This window comes from Callithrix jacchus, chromosome 2, assembly GCF_049354715.1.
Source record: "Callithrix jacchus isolate 240 chromosome 2, calJac240_pri, whole genome shotgun sequence".
Classification (NCBI taxonomy): domain Eukaryota; kingdom Metazoa; phylum Chordata; class Mammalia; order Primates; family Cebidae; genus Callithrix; species Callithrix jacchus.
The window spans coordinates 40,461,468-40,479,516 of NC_133503.1; the positions used below are offsets into that span (position 1 = coordinate 40,461,468).

Here is an 18,049-nt window from a genome sequence, read left to right on the forward strand (position 1 = left end):
TGTCCTTACACTGTTGTTTTACATAAATGGGAACACATACACATGAGGCTTATATATACCGAGAGTCAGATATTTCACCTGCATTATTTCACTTAATCCTTATTCAACTCCAGTGAAGTAGGTTTGCCATTGCTTTTTTACTTGGCCAGAGGCGCAAGTGGTTTCCCTGAGACTTCAATTCAGCCGGGCGCGGTGGCTCACGCCTGTAATCCCAGCACTTGTGGGAGGCCGAGACGGGTGGATCACGAGGTCAAGAGATCAAGACCATCCTGGTCAACATGGTGAAACCCCGTCTTTACTAAAAATACAAAAAAATTAGCTGGGCATGGTGGCGCGTGCCTGTAATCCCAGCTATCGGGAGGCTGAGGCAGGAGAATTGCCTGAACCCAGGAGGCGGAGGTTGCAGTGAGCCGAGATCGCGCCATTGCACTCCAGCCTGGGTAACAAGAGCGAAACTCCGTCTCAAAAAAAAAGACTTCAATTCAGGGGATCTGTCCAAATCTGACATCCATGCTTTTCGCCACAAGCGCGCCCTGCCTCCCAGCTGATATGACTGGATTTGAGACGCTTCTATATCAGAACAAGGGATCTATCTTATTCTTTCCAGTCAACATTAGAGTTCTCCAGACTTCTAGGAACACTTGGGAACTTTCCATGCAGCGGCTGGAGGAAGAACTTGAGTGCTGGTCATCAGTAACACCTTCCATTATGTAGGGTTTTGCGAGAGCTTTGTGCCCGTTAGTTCACAGAATCCTGCCCAATGATCAGATATGATTACTGCCATTTTATTGATGTGGAAACTGGGGCTCAGGGGAGTACAGAGACTTGTGATTTATGACCTCACAGTCTGACATCCGGACTTTGGTCAGCACTAGAGAGCAGTGGCGCGACCTCCTTAATCAGCCTAGTTTTCCTCCAGCAGCAAAAGGCCAAAGGAATCCTGGCTTCTTGCCCACGGTGACAGGGTCTTCCTCAGTCAGCCGGGTGGCCACGTTCTGCAGTTCTGCTGACTATGCTCACTGTGGACAGCCCCAGGCGCTCACCCAGCCCTTGGGCCCAGCTGTAGCTCCAGACCAGCTTGCTAGGGGCAGTTTCATCTGGTGAGATCCTGATGAGACCAGAGATAGAGCTGATACCTTTACAGTGCAGGGAACTTGCTCTTTGCCTCAGTGTTATTTTGGTTTTGTGACTTTTTCTAAATCCTGAGAGCCTGTGAATGGCTCAGTGTTGGTGTAGTTTTGGTTTGTTTTTAAAGAGTCAGACTTTTTTATTTTTATTTTTTTGAGATGGAGCCTCACCCTGTTGCCCATGCCGGAATACAGTGCTGCAATCTCGGCTCACTTCAACCTCCGCCTCCCCAGTTCAAGTGATTCTCCTGCCTTAACCTCCCAAGTGGCTGGGACTACAGGCGCCCACCACCACACCCAGCTAATTTTTGTATTTTTAGTAGAGGTGGGGTTTCCCCAATTTAGCCAGGCTAGTTGTGATCTCCTGACCTCAAGTGGTCTACCTGCCTTGGCTTCCCAAAGTGCTGAGGCATGAGCCACCAAGCCCGGCCAGAAATGTTGTCTCAGCATGAGGATGTTTCACAATGAAGCTGCAACTCCAATCCCCGGGCACATCTGATAAACCGACCAGGTCTGCAGCATCTGCATCCAGATCTTTCCAGGAGGAAAGTGACTTCTGGTGACTCACTGAGCCCATTTCCCCTGAGTTGCCCTTCTGCAAGGAACCAGCGCAGGGTCTCAGTGAAGCCTGGAGGCCCAATCTTGGGTCCACCTGGGGACTAATTGGAAAGACCTGTGTTTCAATTCTGGTCTGGCTAATTTCTGATTCTTGAGTGAGTAATGCAAGCAAATGACTCAGCTTCTCCAGGTCTCAGTTTTCTTACCTGAAACACAGGAATTGAGTGGAAATTAAGTAATACTGCTCTCGCGTGGCTGTTGTGATCATTAAATGAAATATTAGCATAGCATGGCATTCACAGCCAGCTGTAATTCCCCATTATTTCCTCCTAATCCTCCTTACAGCCCGTTCTCTAACCATACTGAAATGCTCTCTAGCCCTAACTTTCTGTTTCCCTGTACTACTCCTACTCCACACCTGTGTTTCAACTGTTATGCACACCAGTCCTCCCATCCTCTTGTCTTGGAACTAAAGTTGGCAAATTAAAAGAATTGTGAGTTCATCCATACAGTGGAACACTCAGCAACTCTTGTATGGTCAGATATTTTTATACCCTCTAATGCACCCTTGCTTTGGGCAAATAACCTGCCCAGATGTTATCCCTCAAATTCCACTCAATTCATAGGGTTTGTGTGGTGCTGACCCTACCCTTTGAACCAATTAGAGACCCCATGGCTCTGGCCATGATTAGTTCAAGGCCAGGCAGTCAAGGAAGACACGAACCCAGCAGCCATTCACAGCCTCCTTCTCCCTTGCTGCTTCCCACTGGAGAAACTGGAAAGTCAACAACTCTCACAGCGACGGGGGAGCTAAGTAACCTAGTTCTGCCCAGTGAGGGAGGAGGATGGCTTCTGGTTAGATATTTTACTTCCTGAGAAAAGTGTGGTGCTTGAGAAACAAGCTGGCGGTTTCTGGTTCCTTCCCTTTCTTTCTGCCTTGAAGGCAGTTGTGATGACTGAAGCTGGGGAAGCCACATTGTTACGGTGAAGCACCAAGCATGAGGGTAAAGTGGAGGAGAGAAAACGCTGACATTCTTGATGCCTGACTAGTGCTGGGGCCTCCTACTTCTGCACTTCTATGTAAATAGTAAATGTCCTTATACCTTAAACTCATTGTTCAACTCATTGCTAGGAGATTTCCTGTGACTTGAAATTGAAAACGTGACTCACTGCCACAGCAGGTGACTCAGGTCTTCCTTGGGGCTTATGCAGCTACTCCGGGGAAATACACCTCTCCTGAGATCTTGCGCCGTAAAATGGAGGAAAGCTGGCTGGGCGCGGTGGCTCACGCCTGTAATCCAAGCACTTTGGAGGCCAAGGCAGGCAGATCACCTGAGGTCGGGAGTTCGAGGCCAGCTGACCAACATGGTAAAACCCCATCTTAAAAAAAATGGAGGAAAGCGTAGAACTTCAGAAAGGTACGATAAACAGAAGACAGAGAACTCTAATGACATTTGCGCCCCCCTAGATTAGCATATCTGAAGCCACATATACCCTGTTGGGTTTCATGGTTGAGTGAGTGAATGAGTGAATAGGTAATTAAATATTTCTCCCTGAAGCTAGTTAGAGAAAATTCTGGAAGGATATTTTATTAGTTATCTATTGCTGCATAACAGATTACCCCAAAACTTAGTGGCTGAAAACAACAATAATGACTTATTTCTCACAGTTTCTGTGGGCTAGAAATTCAGACAGGATACAGCGGCGATGATATCATGGTGAAACCCCATCTCTACCAAAAAGACTCAAAGTCTGGGGCTGGAATCATATGAGAGCTCATTGGCTCACACGTCTGGCATCTGGTGCTCACTGTCAGTAGAACACTCACACATGGCTCTCCCCGTCTCCTGGGCTGCCTCACAATGTAGCAGTGGGTTCCAAGGGCAAGTATATCAAGAGACAAAGATGGGCTAAGTCTGTGTCCTTTTCCCGATGTATTCTCAGAAGTCATATAGCATCACTTCTGCTGAGCTCTGTGGGTTGGAGAAATCATAAGCGCCTTCCCAGATTTAGAAAGAGAAAACATAGACCCCCCATCTCTCTGTGTAAGAAGTTCAGTAATATTACAAGAAGTGAATGTTGGACAGGATACACATATAAGTATGGCCAGTTTAAAAAATACAATCTGCTACAAACACACACTAACTTGTTATTTAGATTTTATCTGGTCAAGATGGGTGGCTCACACCTATAATCCCAGCACTTTGGGAGGCCTGGGTGGGCGGATCATTTGAACACAGGAGTTTGAGACAAGCCTGGCCAACATGGTGAAAACCTGTCTCCACTAAAAATATAAAAGTTAGCCAGGAGTGGTGGCATGCGCCTGTAATTCCAGCTACTCAGGAGGCTGATGCACGAGAATCATTTGAACCTGGGAAGTCATTTGAACCTGAGAATCATTGAAGATTGCAGTGAGCAGAGATTGCACCACTGCACTGCAGCCTGGGTGACAGAGCAAGTCTCTCAAACAAACCAACCAACCCCGACACATTTGGCAAAAAAAGAAAAAAGAATTTTAATAAAAAGATTTGATCAAAGTAATTGACCATCTGCTCTGTGCTGGACACTGTGCTAAAGGTTTTTAAAGCATTGTCTCATTGACGATGAGTCAATTTTTTAAAGGGCATACTATGGGATAGGATACTTTCTGCCTAATATTTATATGAAATGGTTGATTTTGTCTTGAAGGAAAAACAACAAAACTTTGCAAACTTAATGAATCTTATGCTTCCATTCAAGCGGAGTAAAGTGCCACCTGTTCCCTGTGGTCCTCTTTTTCATTTATTTATAAAATATTTATTGAGCCTTTACTATGTGCCCAGCACTGTTTTAGGCTCTGGGGACACAACAATGAACAAAGCAAAGTCCACACCTTCATGGACCTCCAGGCTCTAGAAACTACATTTTTGTGAATTTTACTAACTCGGTGTGATAGCCTCCAAGACAGCTCCTAGTGATTCACACTCTTACGTAGTCCTATTCCACAGTGGATAGAGGTGACCTGAGTAACCTATAGGATATTGCAGAAATGGATGTGTCTTCTAGGGTTGGGGCATAAAAGCCATGTCAGCTTCTTCTTTACTGTCTCTCTGGGATCATTTTCTCTCTCTTTTTTTTTTTTTTGAGACAAAGTCTCACTCTGCCACGCAGGCTGGAGTGCAGTGGCGTGATATCGACTTACTGCAACCTCCACTTCCTGGGTTCAGGTGATTCTTCTGCCTCAGCCTCTCGAGTAGCTGGTTTACAGGCACCTGCCACCACACCCAGCTAATTTTTGTGTATTTAGTAGAGACAGGGTTTCACCATGTTGGTCAGGCTGGTCTCAAACTCCTGACCTCATGATCCATCCACCTTGGCCTCTGAAAGTGCTGGGATTACAGGTGTGAGCCACCACACTCGGCTCTGGGATCACTTTCTCAGTGGTTGTCAGCTACTATTTGGGGGACACACTTGAGCAGCCTTATGGAAAAGCCCAGGTGGCAAGGAAACAAGGCTTCCTCCCAACAGCCATGGGAGCCATCTTGGAAGCAGATCCTCCAGTCCCAGTCAAGCCTGCAAATGACTGCAACCGTGGCCAGTAGCTTCACTGAAATCTCATGAAAGACTCTTAACCACAACCACTCAACTAAGTCATTCTTGAATTCTTGACCCACAGAAGCTGTGAGATAATAAGCACTTGTGGTTTTAAGCTGTTAAATTGGGAGTGATTTGTTATGCAGCAATATATCTAATACATTCAGAAAAAAAAATCCACAAAGGGGGAGAGTGGTGAACAAGAGATTCAACCTTTGTACCTACTCCCTTGTGTCTGGAGGTGCAATATCAGAACCATCAGAGACTCCCCACTCCCCACCCCTATACTCCAACATCATGCCCCCTTCCACCTGTTTTTGGAATCCCCTGCCAAGGCTTTCACTTAGCCTTTCTTATTGCTACTTGCTGTTTTCCACCGTCTCATTTGCTGAGGCCATGTCTTACCTCCTGTAATGATAGCCATATGTCACAACTCCCTGCGTTTCCCATGCTCCCTAGCTGAGTAGTACCTTGCATATAAAACCCAAAGCCCCATACAGATCAGAACACTGGTTCCGAAGCCCATTGAATTCAGATTCTGGATCAACCACTAATTAGCTGGGACACTTTTCTTAACCTTTCTGCAGTTCAGCTCCCTCAGTTGTAAAATGAGGATAATCATAGTGGCTCATAGGATTGTTGTGAGGATGAAATGAATTGACACATGTAGAGCATTTGGAACTGCGCCTGACACATGGCAAGTGGTCAGTAAATACCAGTTGTGACTTTTCTGGGTCAAAAACTATAAAATATCAGCAATTTCATATTGTTTAACCTAATATTCTTATTATCGTCTCATCAGAGATATTCAGAGAAACAATCCAGCAACTGAAAATTAACATTTTTATTAGTGTCTCTAGAAGAAAATCAAAGAAGATCCAAGTCGGAACTCGGAGCACCTCTGAAAATTTTTCTTCTTTAATTTATTTTATTGCTAGCCAGGAAAACTTTCTCCTCTACTAATTGTTTGTTTTTTTTTTTTTTTGAGATGAAGTCTTGCTCTGTTGCCAGGCTGGCATGCAGTGGCGCGATCTCAGCTCATGGAAACCTTCACCTCCCCAGTTGAAATGATTCTCCTTCCTTAGCCTCCCAAGTAGCTGGGACTACAGGCATGTGCCACCATGCCCAGCTAATTTTTGTATTTTTAGTAGAGATGGGGTTTCACCATGTTGGCCAGGCTGGTCTTGAACTCCTGACCTCAAGTGATCTGCCTGCCTCAGCCTCCCAAAGTGCTGGGATTACAGGCATGAGCCACTGAGCCCAGCCAACCACTTATTCTTAATTCTCAACTAAAAAAATCTCTTTGCCCCAACACCACACCCATATGACCAGCCACAGTAGATTTCTACCTTGCTTTCCTTTTAATTTAGCTCTGTTCTCCTCTTCCTTGTAGTAAATTTCTCAGTCCTTTTCAATGCAAATGCCTAGTTTTGGCTTCGCAGTTGTTTCTCCCTTGTTCGCCCTCATCTCAAAAGCTCAGATTTGAAACCACCAAAAACTGGCTTCTTATGGGGCAGGAGAGAGCGGAGAAGCTTAGAAGGCAAAGGCAGAATCCCTTTTTCTTTTTCCTTTTAATTCAGCACACACACACACACACACACACACACCATTAAGCTTACCATCTTAACCATTTCTAAGTCTATAGTTCAGTAATGGTAAGCATATTCACCTTGTTGTATGACCAATCTCCAGAACTTTTTCATCTTGCAAAACTGAAACTCTATAGCCATTAAACAATTTCTCATTTTTCCCTCTCTCAGCCCCTAGAAACTACCATTCTACTTTCTGTCTGTATGAGTTTGACTACTCTAGATACACATAGTGATTGTCCTTTTGTTACTAGCTGTTTTGACTTAATGTCCTCAAGGTTCATCCACATTATAGCATGTGACAGGATTTCCTTCCTTTTCAAGGTTGAATAATATTCCATTATATGTATATATCACATTTTCCCCTACTATCTGCTAATCCTCATAACTTAATTATTTGATTGCAGTACACATGTATAGCAGTATCAGAATTGTAACTCACACTCCCATATGAAACAACTTTATCAAGTAGAGCACAGTGCTTACGTACAGTTTCTGTTGCCTTTCATCTGACAGGCTCCACTAATTTCCAAAGTTTTGTCAGCATCTTTCCCCCACACTGTAACTTTCAGTGGGGTTGTTTCATACATTTTAATGCAGTTATATTGTTTTGTCATATATATTCTGTCCTGGGATCCTTCACCTAAATGATTTTTTAAAAATTTTTATGCTCTTTATGCTGTAAAATTATATGGACTTTGACACATACATAATGTCAAAAATCCTCTAAAAAATAAGGGATTTTTTTTAGAACAGTGAAACTAAATTCTATGACACTATAATTTAGGACCTGTTTAACTCTCTGAATCCCTTGGCAATCACTAAACTTTTTATTTATTTATTTATTTATTTATTTTTGAGACAGGGTCTTGCTCTCTTGTCCCAGCTGGAGTGCAGTAGTGTGATCAAAGCTCACTGCAGCCTCCACCACCCAGACTTAAGCAAATCCTCACACCTCAGCCTCTTCTGTCGCTGGGAGTACAGGCATGGGCCAACATGCCTGGCTAATTTTTCATTTTTTTTTTTGTAGAGATGGGGGTCTCACTGTGTTGCTCAGATTAGTCTCAAAATCCTGAGCTCAAGCAATCCTGCTGCACTGGCCTCTCAAAATGCTAGGGTTACAGTCACACACCACCATGCCCAGCTATTTTGTGTGTGTGTGTGTAAATGGGGTTTTGCCATATTGCCCAGGCTAGTCTTGAACTCCTGAGCTCAAGTGATCTGCCCCCCTCAGCCTCCCAGAGTGTTGGGATTACAGGCATGAGCCACCACACCCAGCCTCATTGAACTTTTTTATCATCACTGTAGTTATGCCTTTTCCTACCACATTTTGATTATCCATTCATCTGTTGATGGATGTTTGAGTTGATTCTACCTCTTGGTTATGGCAGAATTCCTTTTAAAGAGGGAAATGAGAACAAATATAGTAATTTTTGGCTCCATCACAAAGAAAAAACAATATAATAAATTGCGTGGTTTCAACATTAAATGGGAAAGCAGATCATATCTTGGAGAGTCTCACAGGGCAGAGCAGGGCACTTGCAGGTTGGGGGTTCAGAAATGGACTCCACGACCACACAATCTGGCTTTGAATCCCAGCTCTACCAATTTTGGACTGTGTAACTTCTGGTAAGTTATGACATGTCTTTGTTCCCTAATAGCTTCATCCACAAAAAAGGAAAAAGAATATCTACCTTATGGTATGTACTATTATTATCAAAAGCAGTTGTCTCATGAAGGGTAAATGATGTAATGCATCTAGGGCAAATAATACCTGCCACATAGTATGTACTGTTATTCTCAAGAATAATAATCTCAGGGAGGAGCAAATGGTTTAACATATATAAAGCACTTAAAACAGTGCCCGGCACAGAGTTAGCCCTCACTAAGGGATCATTACCATTATTACTAGCATTTTGAGATGGGCTTAAAAGAGTCAGGATTTGATCATTTAAGAGGAGGAGTAAGGCATTACAGACAGACACAAAGGCACAGCAGCACAGAGGCTGAGGGAGTAGATTTAAATAAAAGTATAGGACATCAGTGAAATCTGAATTATTTATAATTGCCTGTGCATATGTACATTGAGACAGAAAAATATTGCATGCACTGACATACTTTTTTATTGCTTTGTTTCATATACTAATTCATAGCTTATCTAAAATAAATAATAAATATCTAACTTATATACCTCTTTTGTTATATTTCCCTGGAGATTTGGTGCTCCCTAATAGTTCTTCATTTTGCAGAATTTGTTTATAAAATTCCTTGCAATAGTCTGTGTTCCATTTGCATTTTATCATGAATTCTGCAGAGGTCGAATTCAATTTATTTTGTTCCTTTGGCCACTGAACAGTCATTAATGAGAAATCATGCTCGACATTAGCATTGCAAGCCCGTGTATTGAATATGTATGGGCATAAAGTTACCAGCTCTGAGAATTACTCTTCAAATTTGATTGGCTGAAGCACATGTATCATCTTTCATGCGTAACTTGCCTTTCCATTCTTCAGGATCACATTGCATATTTTGGTCAATGACTCTTTTTTTTTTTTTTTTTTTTTTTTTTTTTTTTTTTGAGACAGAGTTTCGCTCTTGTTTCCCAGGCTGGAGTGCAATGGCGCGATCGCGGCTCACCGCAACCTCTGCCTCCTGGGTTCAGGCAATTCTCCTGCCTCAGCCTCCCGAGTAGCTGGGATTACAGGCACGCGCCACCGTGCCCAGCTAATTTTTTGTATCTTTAGTAGAGACGGGGTTTCACCATGTTGACCAGGATAGTCTCGATCTCCTGACCTCGCGATCCACCCGCCTCGGCCTCCCAAAGTGCTGGGATTACAGGCTTGAGCCAGGTCAATGACTCTTTAAAATGTCCACTGACAAAAAGGAGCATTGTCATCAGTATTTATTCCTTCTTTTCACTACACTACATGTAGATTACAAATAGAACTTTTGATGGATTCATGGAAACAAGTATAATGTTTATTCAAAGTTGAAGCAAAGCCTGAATGATCCTATGAAAGATACTGGCTGTCCTGCCCATGTTCTCATAATGCTGCTTAAATAGCATTGAATGTTTTCTATTGAGACTGAGGTCATTATCATGAAATTTTTCACGTAATGTAATCATTTAGGCTTTGCTTCGACTTTGAGTGAGCATTGTACCTGTCTGCATAACACATAATGTAGTGTAGTCAAAAGAAGGAATAAAAACTCATGTAATAGATAAAAATATACATGTAATATAGTGTAGTGTAGATTTTATTCTTTTTCATTACACCACACACGATGCTTCCACTGGTACTCATATTGGCAGAGTATTTAGTAACATCCATGTAAAAAAATTAAAATTTTCAAAGGATGAAATCCATCTTGAAAGATGGTCATAGCAAGTGTTGTAATAACTGTCCACTTTGAAATAAAATTTATTTTCCTATTTATATGTAATGTCCCTTTTAAGAATAGCTTTGGTAATTCAAGGGATGCATTTTTCATTAATTCTCCTTCAACACATTCAACAAATACATTTAGCAATGGAGTAGTACTTCCGTAACACTATTCGTTCTTTCAATTTGCAGAATCCTATTGCAAAATTGACATTGAAAACTATGAGAAGTAGTCATCATTCAATGGATTATTTTAAAAGTCAAGAATTTGGGGGGACTTTCCTTCATAATTAAAGTATAATTTCAGTGCTTGAAATAAATGGAAGATTCTCTCAACTGCATTTGTTAAAGAGAGCCAATGGATTTTTGAAATGCAAGAGAAATGAAGAATTGTGAATGCCAAAAAAAATCATAAAAATCTTTAAAATGTTCAGTTAGAACACTATAAATACTCAAGTAAGAGAACAATTTCATGATAATTACTTTGGTTTCAATAGAAGACATCCAATGCTATTTACACAGCATTATGAGGATATGGGCAGGACTACCAATATCTTCCACAGGATCATTGAGACTTTGCTTCAACATCACATAAACAGTGTACTTGTATGCATACATCTACCAAAAGTTTTATTTGTATTATCTCCTACAAAAGCAGTAAAAATTTTCTCATTAAGTGCTAACTCAAGAGGTGCTATAAAAATTTGCTAATGTTGCCGGGCGCGGTGGCTCACGCCTATAATCCCAGCACTTTGGGAGGCCAAGGCGGGTGGATCACAAGGTCAAGAAATCAAGACCATCCTGGTCAACAAGGTGAAAACCCCATCTCTACTAAAAATACAAAAATTAGCTGGGCACGGTGGTGCGCGCCTATAGTCCCAGCTACTCAGGAGGCTGAGGCAGAAGAATTGCTTGAACCCAGAAGGCGGAGGTTACGGTGAGCCGAAATCGTGCCATTACACTCCAGTCTGGGTAACAACAGTGAAACTCCATCTCAAAAAAAAAAAAAAAAAATTTGCTATTGTTTCTGAAGTCTCACCTGGAAGAGATTCTACCTGCAGTAGCCTTATTGCAAGGGTTTTTCATGAGAAAACTAATGCGTGCAGGAAAAGTTGTACCTGTATTTTGTGATGTTTGTGTTGTGGCTATGCCATAAAAAGGTGAGGCATTTAGATATTTGATAATCTCTGTAATAATAAATTAAGCGATTATATTTTTTATTAGGGCAGTTTATTTTATTCTAGCATTTGAAATTGTGCTTGCAATTTTGGAACCAGGAAATACTTTGTTAGTAGTATGTTCAAACAGTTATTTCAGCCGAAAGATTGATAATGATACAGTGTGGAAGGCCGTTACAACTCTGTTACAACTATTTTGTCTTCTTAATCTGAGTTTCTCTTAATAAAAAAAATTTGTTAGTGTATCACTTTTCTTAGTACTAGGGGAGAAAATCTTACCTCTCTTTTATGTTTAGCCATTAATATTATGCTAGTTTCCATCTAATTTTCTATCATTTTTATACTAAATGAACAATTACATACTGCACAAAGCACTTCAAAAGGACTTTTTCCTTCTTCAATAAACGTCCACTGCTCAAAAATTTCATCACAAGATTTACACTTGCTTTTTGGCAATCAGGGGTTCAAATACAAACAAATAAAAAACAGATCATATAAACTACTGCAAGAATGGAAGAGATTCATTTTGCCAAGTTCACAGCCGCTTCAGTACATCTGTCACTCATAAGTCCAAACTCATACCATAAACAAAGTCCAACTGTTAAGTTGCCTTATATTGAACCTGACATCTAATGCCAAAAAAAAAAAAAAAAAAGTGAACTTCCGGTTTGCTTGCAAGAGAGAACTGTACTTGTGTGGCAGAGTCTCCCAACACCCCAGGGCTGACTTAGTGTAAGGTTTAGGGAAGCGAGGCTTGCAGGGGCTGGGTGGCGTTTCTGATGCGTAAGTATTTAGGAATCTAAGGCCTTTCAGCTGTTGTTAGCAAATCACAGGCGAAAGCTGCCTTTCGCCCCGACTTCCGGCAGCGCAGGCGAGGGAGCGAGACACTTGCTCATTGGCTGCTGCCGAGCACCTAGGGGCCGGCTCTGAGCGCGCTTGTCCGGCTGTTGCGGATCTGCTTACATTTAGGACTGTAGTTACTGCAGCGGGGCTGTCGCCGACTGGCCGATATTCAGAACGTGTGTATGATTGGAAGTTCTCTCTAATTAACGGTGGCTCCTGTGTTAGACTTGGGACTTCTGCCAAAGAACAGTGTTTTCCGTTCCCGAAGAAGAAAATAAGTACCCTTAATTCTCAGACTTCCCTTCATCCCTCAGCCGAACCTGCATGAAACCAGAAAGGTATTGTCCAAATTTTTATGGAGATACGCTTTTCAGCTAGTGTTGCCATTTAGGTGATTTAATTTAGGTGCCAATTACTGTGGAGGAAAAGCAGCTCCGATGGCTCACACCTTTAATCCCAGCTTTTTGAAAGGCCTAGGTGGGCAGATCACCTGAGGTCAGGAGTTCAAGATCAGCCTGGCCAACACGGTGAAACCCCATCTTTACTAAAAATTCAAAAATTAGCCGGGTAGTAGTGGTGCGCACCTATAATTCCAGCTACTCGGGAGGCTGAGGCAGGAGAATCACTTCAACCGATGGGGCGGAGGTTGCAGTGAGCCGAGATCATACCACTGTACTCTAGCCTGGGCGACACAACGAGACTCTGTCTCAAAAAAAGAAAAAAGCTGAACACAGGACATTCAAGGAGTCCTGACAAAGTCAAGGTGGACAAAATACAGGATGTACCCTGCGTATATAGGCAATATATTCCCTCTCCATGGGGAAAGTGAGAGGGAAAGGGAAGGAAAGTCCCATACCCAACAGAAAGAAATCTAAGTCCTTTGTCCTTCTGGAAGGGCATCCATGGTATCCCGGCTTGTTAAAGAAAAAGATTGGAACAACCTAAATATCTGTCAATCAGGGACTGATTGAATAGTTTTGCACATCTGTAAAATGGAATGCAATACAGCTACTAAAAAGGAGCCAGTTCCATAAACTGATAGGAGGACGACCACAATAGTTAGATAAATTTTAAAAAGCAAGATACAGAACTCTGTGTATAACATGTCTGCTAAAACATGAGGCTCAGGAGGTAAGACTAAATATATGTTCCTGCATGCATTGACTGTTTCTAGAAGAATGTTAAACAGGTCTCATTGATCTCCTTGGGGGAAGGGAGCTAAAAGGCAGCAAGTGGAGGGAGTCTTCCTTTTTATGGCATATCCTTTTGATACTGTTTTGGTTTCTTTATTCTCTGTGATGAATTATATATATTAAACGATTTTAATTATCCTATAGAGAGAGAGAGAAAGAGAGACATTTTATTACAAGGAATTGGCTGACATTATTGTGGGAGTTGGCAAGGCAGTTCTTGAAGTCCATAGGTCAGGCTGTGATGAAGGCAAGTGGGAATTCTTGGGCATGAACTGAAGCTGCTGTCCACAGGAAGAATTTCTTCTTCTGGGAAACTTCAGCCCTTCTCTTCTAAGGCCTTTCAACTGATTGAATCAGGCCCACATAGATTATTTTCGACAATCTCTTATTTCCCTCCCTCCTTTCCTTCCTTATTTCCCTTCCCTTTCCTTTCCCTTCCTTTTCCCTTCCCTTTCCCTTTTCCTTTCCCTTTTTCCCTTCCCTTTCTTTTCCCTTTTCACTTCCCTTCCTTTTCCCTTCCCTTCCCTTTCCCTTTCCCTTCCCTTCCCCCTCCCTCTCCCCTTCCCCTTCCTCTTCCCCTCCCCTTCCTTTTCCTCTTCCCCTTCCCTTTCCCCTTCCCCTTCCCTTTATTTTTTTGAGATAGAGTCTCACTCTGTCACCCAGGCTGGAGCACAGTGTCATGATCTTGGCACACTGCAACCTTTACCTCCTGGGTTCAAGCAGTCCTCCCACCTCAGCCTCCCAAGTAGCTGGGACCACAGGCATGTGCCACCATGCCCTGCTAATTTTTTGTATTTTTTCTAGAGACAGAGTTTCACCATGTTGCCCAGGCTGGTGTTGAACCCCTGGACTCCAGCAATCCACCTGTCTTGGCCTCTCAGAGTGCTGGGATTACAGGTGTGATCCCCCATGCTCGGCCTCTATTTCCTAAAGTTAGCTGACTATAGACTTTAATCATATCTACAAAATAACCTTCACAGCAACAACTAAATTACTGTTTGATTGAATAACTGAGGACTGTATCCTAGACAAGTTAACATGTAAAACTGACCCTCAACCTATATTAGTCATTCTTCACTGCATGACAAATTATTCTAAAATTTAGTGCCTTAAAACAACATCATCTTAAAGTCGCTGCAGGTTAGGAATCTAGGTGCAGTTTAGCTGGGTCTTCCCCGCCCACAACCCACCCCCTCCCCCGGCTTTTTTATTTATTTTTTTATTTTTTGCAGAGACAGGATCTTACTTTGTTGCCCAGGCTGGTCTCCTGGTTTCAAGCGATCCTCCTGCCTCAGTCTTCCTGCTTCAGCCTCCCAAAATACTGGGATTACAGGATTGAGCTGTCACACCTGGCCCCTATCTAGGTCTTTTTTTAAAAAAAAAGAAAAAACAACGGAGTTTTGCTCTTATTGCCCAGGCTGGAGTGCGGGGGTGTGATCTCAGCTCATTGCAACTTCCATCTATCTCCTGGGTTCAAGCAATTCTCCTGCCTCAGGCTCCCAAGTAGCTGGGATTACAGGCGCGTGCCACCACACCCAGCCAATTTTGTCTCCTGGTTTCTGCTTTATTTGTTGTTCCTAGTATAAGAAAAAAAGCAACCTTGATGTTATTGCACACATTATAGGCTGGAACACACACAGCATTCTTGACTGTTCTGGAGGGCTGCCTTTAATTGTCTTGACAGCATATTTACTATTTCCCCATTGTATATAATCCTTAGGTCTGGGAGTAACAGATCTACCTGTCTTGTGGCCACCCAAGACCACGCTTCTGTCTGTAAGTTACCTCAGCAGATTATCCTTCACCACCAAGCTGGATTTGTCAGCCTCCTTTGGTTTCTTGGCTTCTTTGGTATTTGGGGGTCTCTCTGCATATCTGGCCCTTTTGCAGAACACTGGCTCACTCACATGTTTATTGGTAGGATTCAGTTTCTCATGAGCTGTCTGCTGGAGGCTTCCCTTGGTCCTTGCCACAGAGGCCTCTCCGCAGAACATCTCACAACATGGCAGCTTATTTTCTCAGAATAAGCAAGAGACTTTTAATTACTTTGAAAACAATGAATTTAGAAAAAAATCAAATGTGTGGGCTGGGCATGAACAAGAGGCATGGATAGATTTGCAGGTGGGGACAGGATGTTTCCGAGCCTGGTGACCCTTCTGCAGGTGGGTGGACCTCTGTGCCTGGCTGATCAGCTGTGTGGGATGCTTCCCACATCTCTAAGTCTCTTCCATATCATACCGAACACAAGAAACAGCCTGGGTGGAAATGGGGGAAGTCCTAATCCCAGAGGGGAGCAGTGTCATCCCACCTAGCAAATGACTGAGAAGAAGAGCTCATGGTAAATGTGCTTAGCTTCACAAGCTGCCAAAGGGCACAGGAACCACTGATCATTCTGTGTAGAATTCATCTCCTGGGAGCTCCCTACTGCTGATGGACATAAACACCCAGGAGGGGGTCTCTGGAGTTTCCTTGGGATTTCATCACAAGAAGACTCCTCTTTGGGGAGTCAGCTTGCTTTGAAGGTAACTGCTCCTTTCCTGCCAAAAACAGTTACCTGAAGCACAGAATGTATTACAGAGAGGTACTATGGTAAACACTGGTGAAAATGGAGGGGTTGGGAGCAGCAGAACCCACTGTACCCTCATCCCAGCAGCTGATACTGAACACTTTCTGTGTCTTAGGGATGGTTCCAAGTGCTTTCACACATTATCATTTCACTTCACCTGTGAAGTAGGCACTGTGTTTCCAATTTTCTTGATGAGAAAACTTGCACAGACAGGTTTATAAATCACCCAAGGTCACCAAGTGGATAAGTGGCTGACCTGGGGTTTGAACTCAGCTGCCTGTACTCCCAGCCATTTGACCATACTGCCTCCAGGAGAGGGCTTCTCTCCAGCACAGCCTAAAAACGAATGAAAAATACCAGCATTCATTGAGTCCTTATTGTGTTTCCCAGGGCTAGGAGAAATGCCATGGGAAACATTTGGTGTTTCTGAGTGGCAGGGTGGCTCCTGGAGTGTGAATTTTGTGTGTATGTAAAATATACATAACATCAAATGTACTATTTAAGCCATTTTAAATGTACAGTTCAGTGGCTTTAAGATTTTTGTATTATTGAGGTGAAATTCATGTAACATAGAGATGTTAAAATTTTTAAATTTTAAATTAAAAAAAATTTCAATTAATTTTAAAATAAGGCCATTTAAAAATTTTTATTTTTTTGTTTGTAGTTTTTTTGTAGATACAGGGTCTCCCTATCTTTGCCCAGGCTGGTCTCAAACTCCTGGGCTCAATCAATCCACCCGTCTCGGCCTCCCAAAGTGCTGAGATTATAGGTGTGAGCCGCCACATCTGACCAAAATATTAGCCATTTTAACGTGAACTAGTTGGGGGCATTTAGGACTTTCACGGTATTGCACAGCCACCACTTTGGAAAGTTCAAATACTTTCATTACCCCAAAAGGAAGCTCTGTACCTAATAAGCAGTTTCTCCCTATTCCCTCTCCCTCCTGTCCTGGTAACCACCAGTCAGTGTTCTGTCTCTATGGATCTACCTATTTTGGATATTTTATATAACTTGAATCATAAAATATGTGACCTTTTGTGTCTAACTTCTTTTACTTGAAGTACTTTTGAGGTTCATCCACATCATGTATCAATACTCCTTTTTTATGACTGCATAATATTTTCTTGTGTGATATATATACAATTTATCCATTCATCCATTGACGGGGATTTGGGCTGTTTCTACCTTTAGGCTATTGCAAATAGTGCTGCTATGAACATGTGTGTACATGTACTTATTTGAGTAGCTGCTTTAAACTCTTTTGGGGGGTACTTAGGAGTGGAATTGCTGGGTTATATAGCAATTCTTTTTTGTTTGTTTATTTTTGGTTTTTGGGATAGAGTCTTGCTCTGTCACCAGGCTGGAGTGCAGTGGCGCAACCTCGGCTCACTGCAACCTCCACCTCCCAGGTTCAAATGTTTCCTCTGCCTCAACCTCCTGAGTAGCTGGGACTACAGCCACGTGCCACCATACCCAGCTAATTTTTTGTATTTTAGTAGAGATGGGTTTCACCATGTTGGCCCGGATGGTCTAGATCTTCTGACCTCGTGATTCGCCCACCTCGGCCACCCAAAGTGCCAGGATTACAGGCATGAGACACTGCGCCCGGCCAATTATATGGTAATTCAACATTTAACTTTTTGAGGAGTCACCAAATTGGTAGGTGACATTTTGACATTAAAATCTTTCATTGGGACCTTGATTATGAATAAGAGAAGTATGTGTGGTATAGTGAAGATGCAGACTGGCCTGGTTTTGAATTTCTTCTTTACCACTTGTTAATAGCATGTGCATAGCTTAGTCATGAGTCTCTTTGAGGCTCAGTTTTCTTATCTGTAGAAATGGAGATGTTGATAACAATCATTCATTCATTCATTCATTCATTCATTCATTGAATCTGTCGAGGGCTCACTGTGGGCCAGGCACTGGAGATATAGTGAGAATTCATAGAGTTTACAGAATGAGGGGTCAGGAGAGAAAGGGAAGGGCCCAAGGGTTAATTATTTTGGAAAGGGAAAAATTATTTTGTCATGGGAGTA

The 18,049-nt window shown here is 42.5% G+C and overlaps 1 protein-coding gene across 21 annotated transcripts in view; it reads left to right on the plus strand.

The window, feature by feature from the left end:
* The window catches only part of RNF14 (ring finger protein 14), a 64,558-nt gene that overhangs the window by 44,837 nt on the left and 1,672 nt on the right, over positions 1-18,049 (plus strand). For 5 of the 21 annotated variants that reach the window (XR_013531293.1, XR_013531289.1, XM_078361818.1 and 2 more), the window contains one exon: positions 10,423-11,653. The exons of 7 other annotated variants lie outside the window; for them this stretch is intronic. Coding sequence is in view for 5 of the 14 variants with exons in the window: in XM_078361818.1 (XP_078217944.1) it covers positions 10,423-10,524 (102 nt within the window). In the remaining 9 variants the exon portion in view is untranslated. Of the gene's footprint in view, positions 1-1,286; positions 2,795-10,422; positions 11,654-15,164; positions 16,638-17,506; positions 17,631-18,049 lie in introns of those variants that run through there. 9 more of the 21 variants (XR_013531285.1, XR_013531281.1, XR_013531284.1 and 6 more) reach the window with 6 other exon arrangements.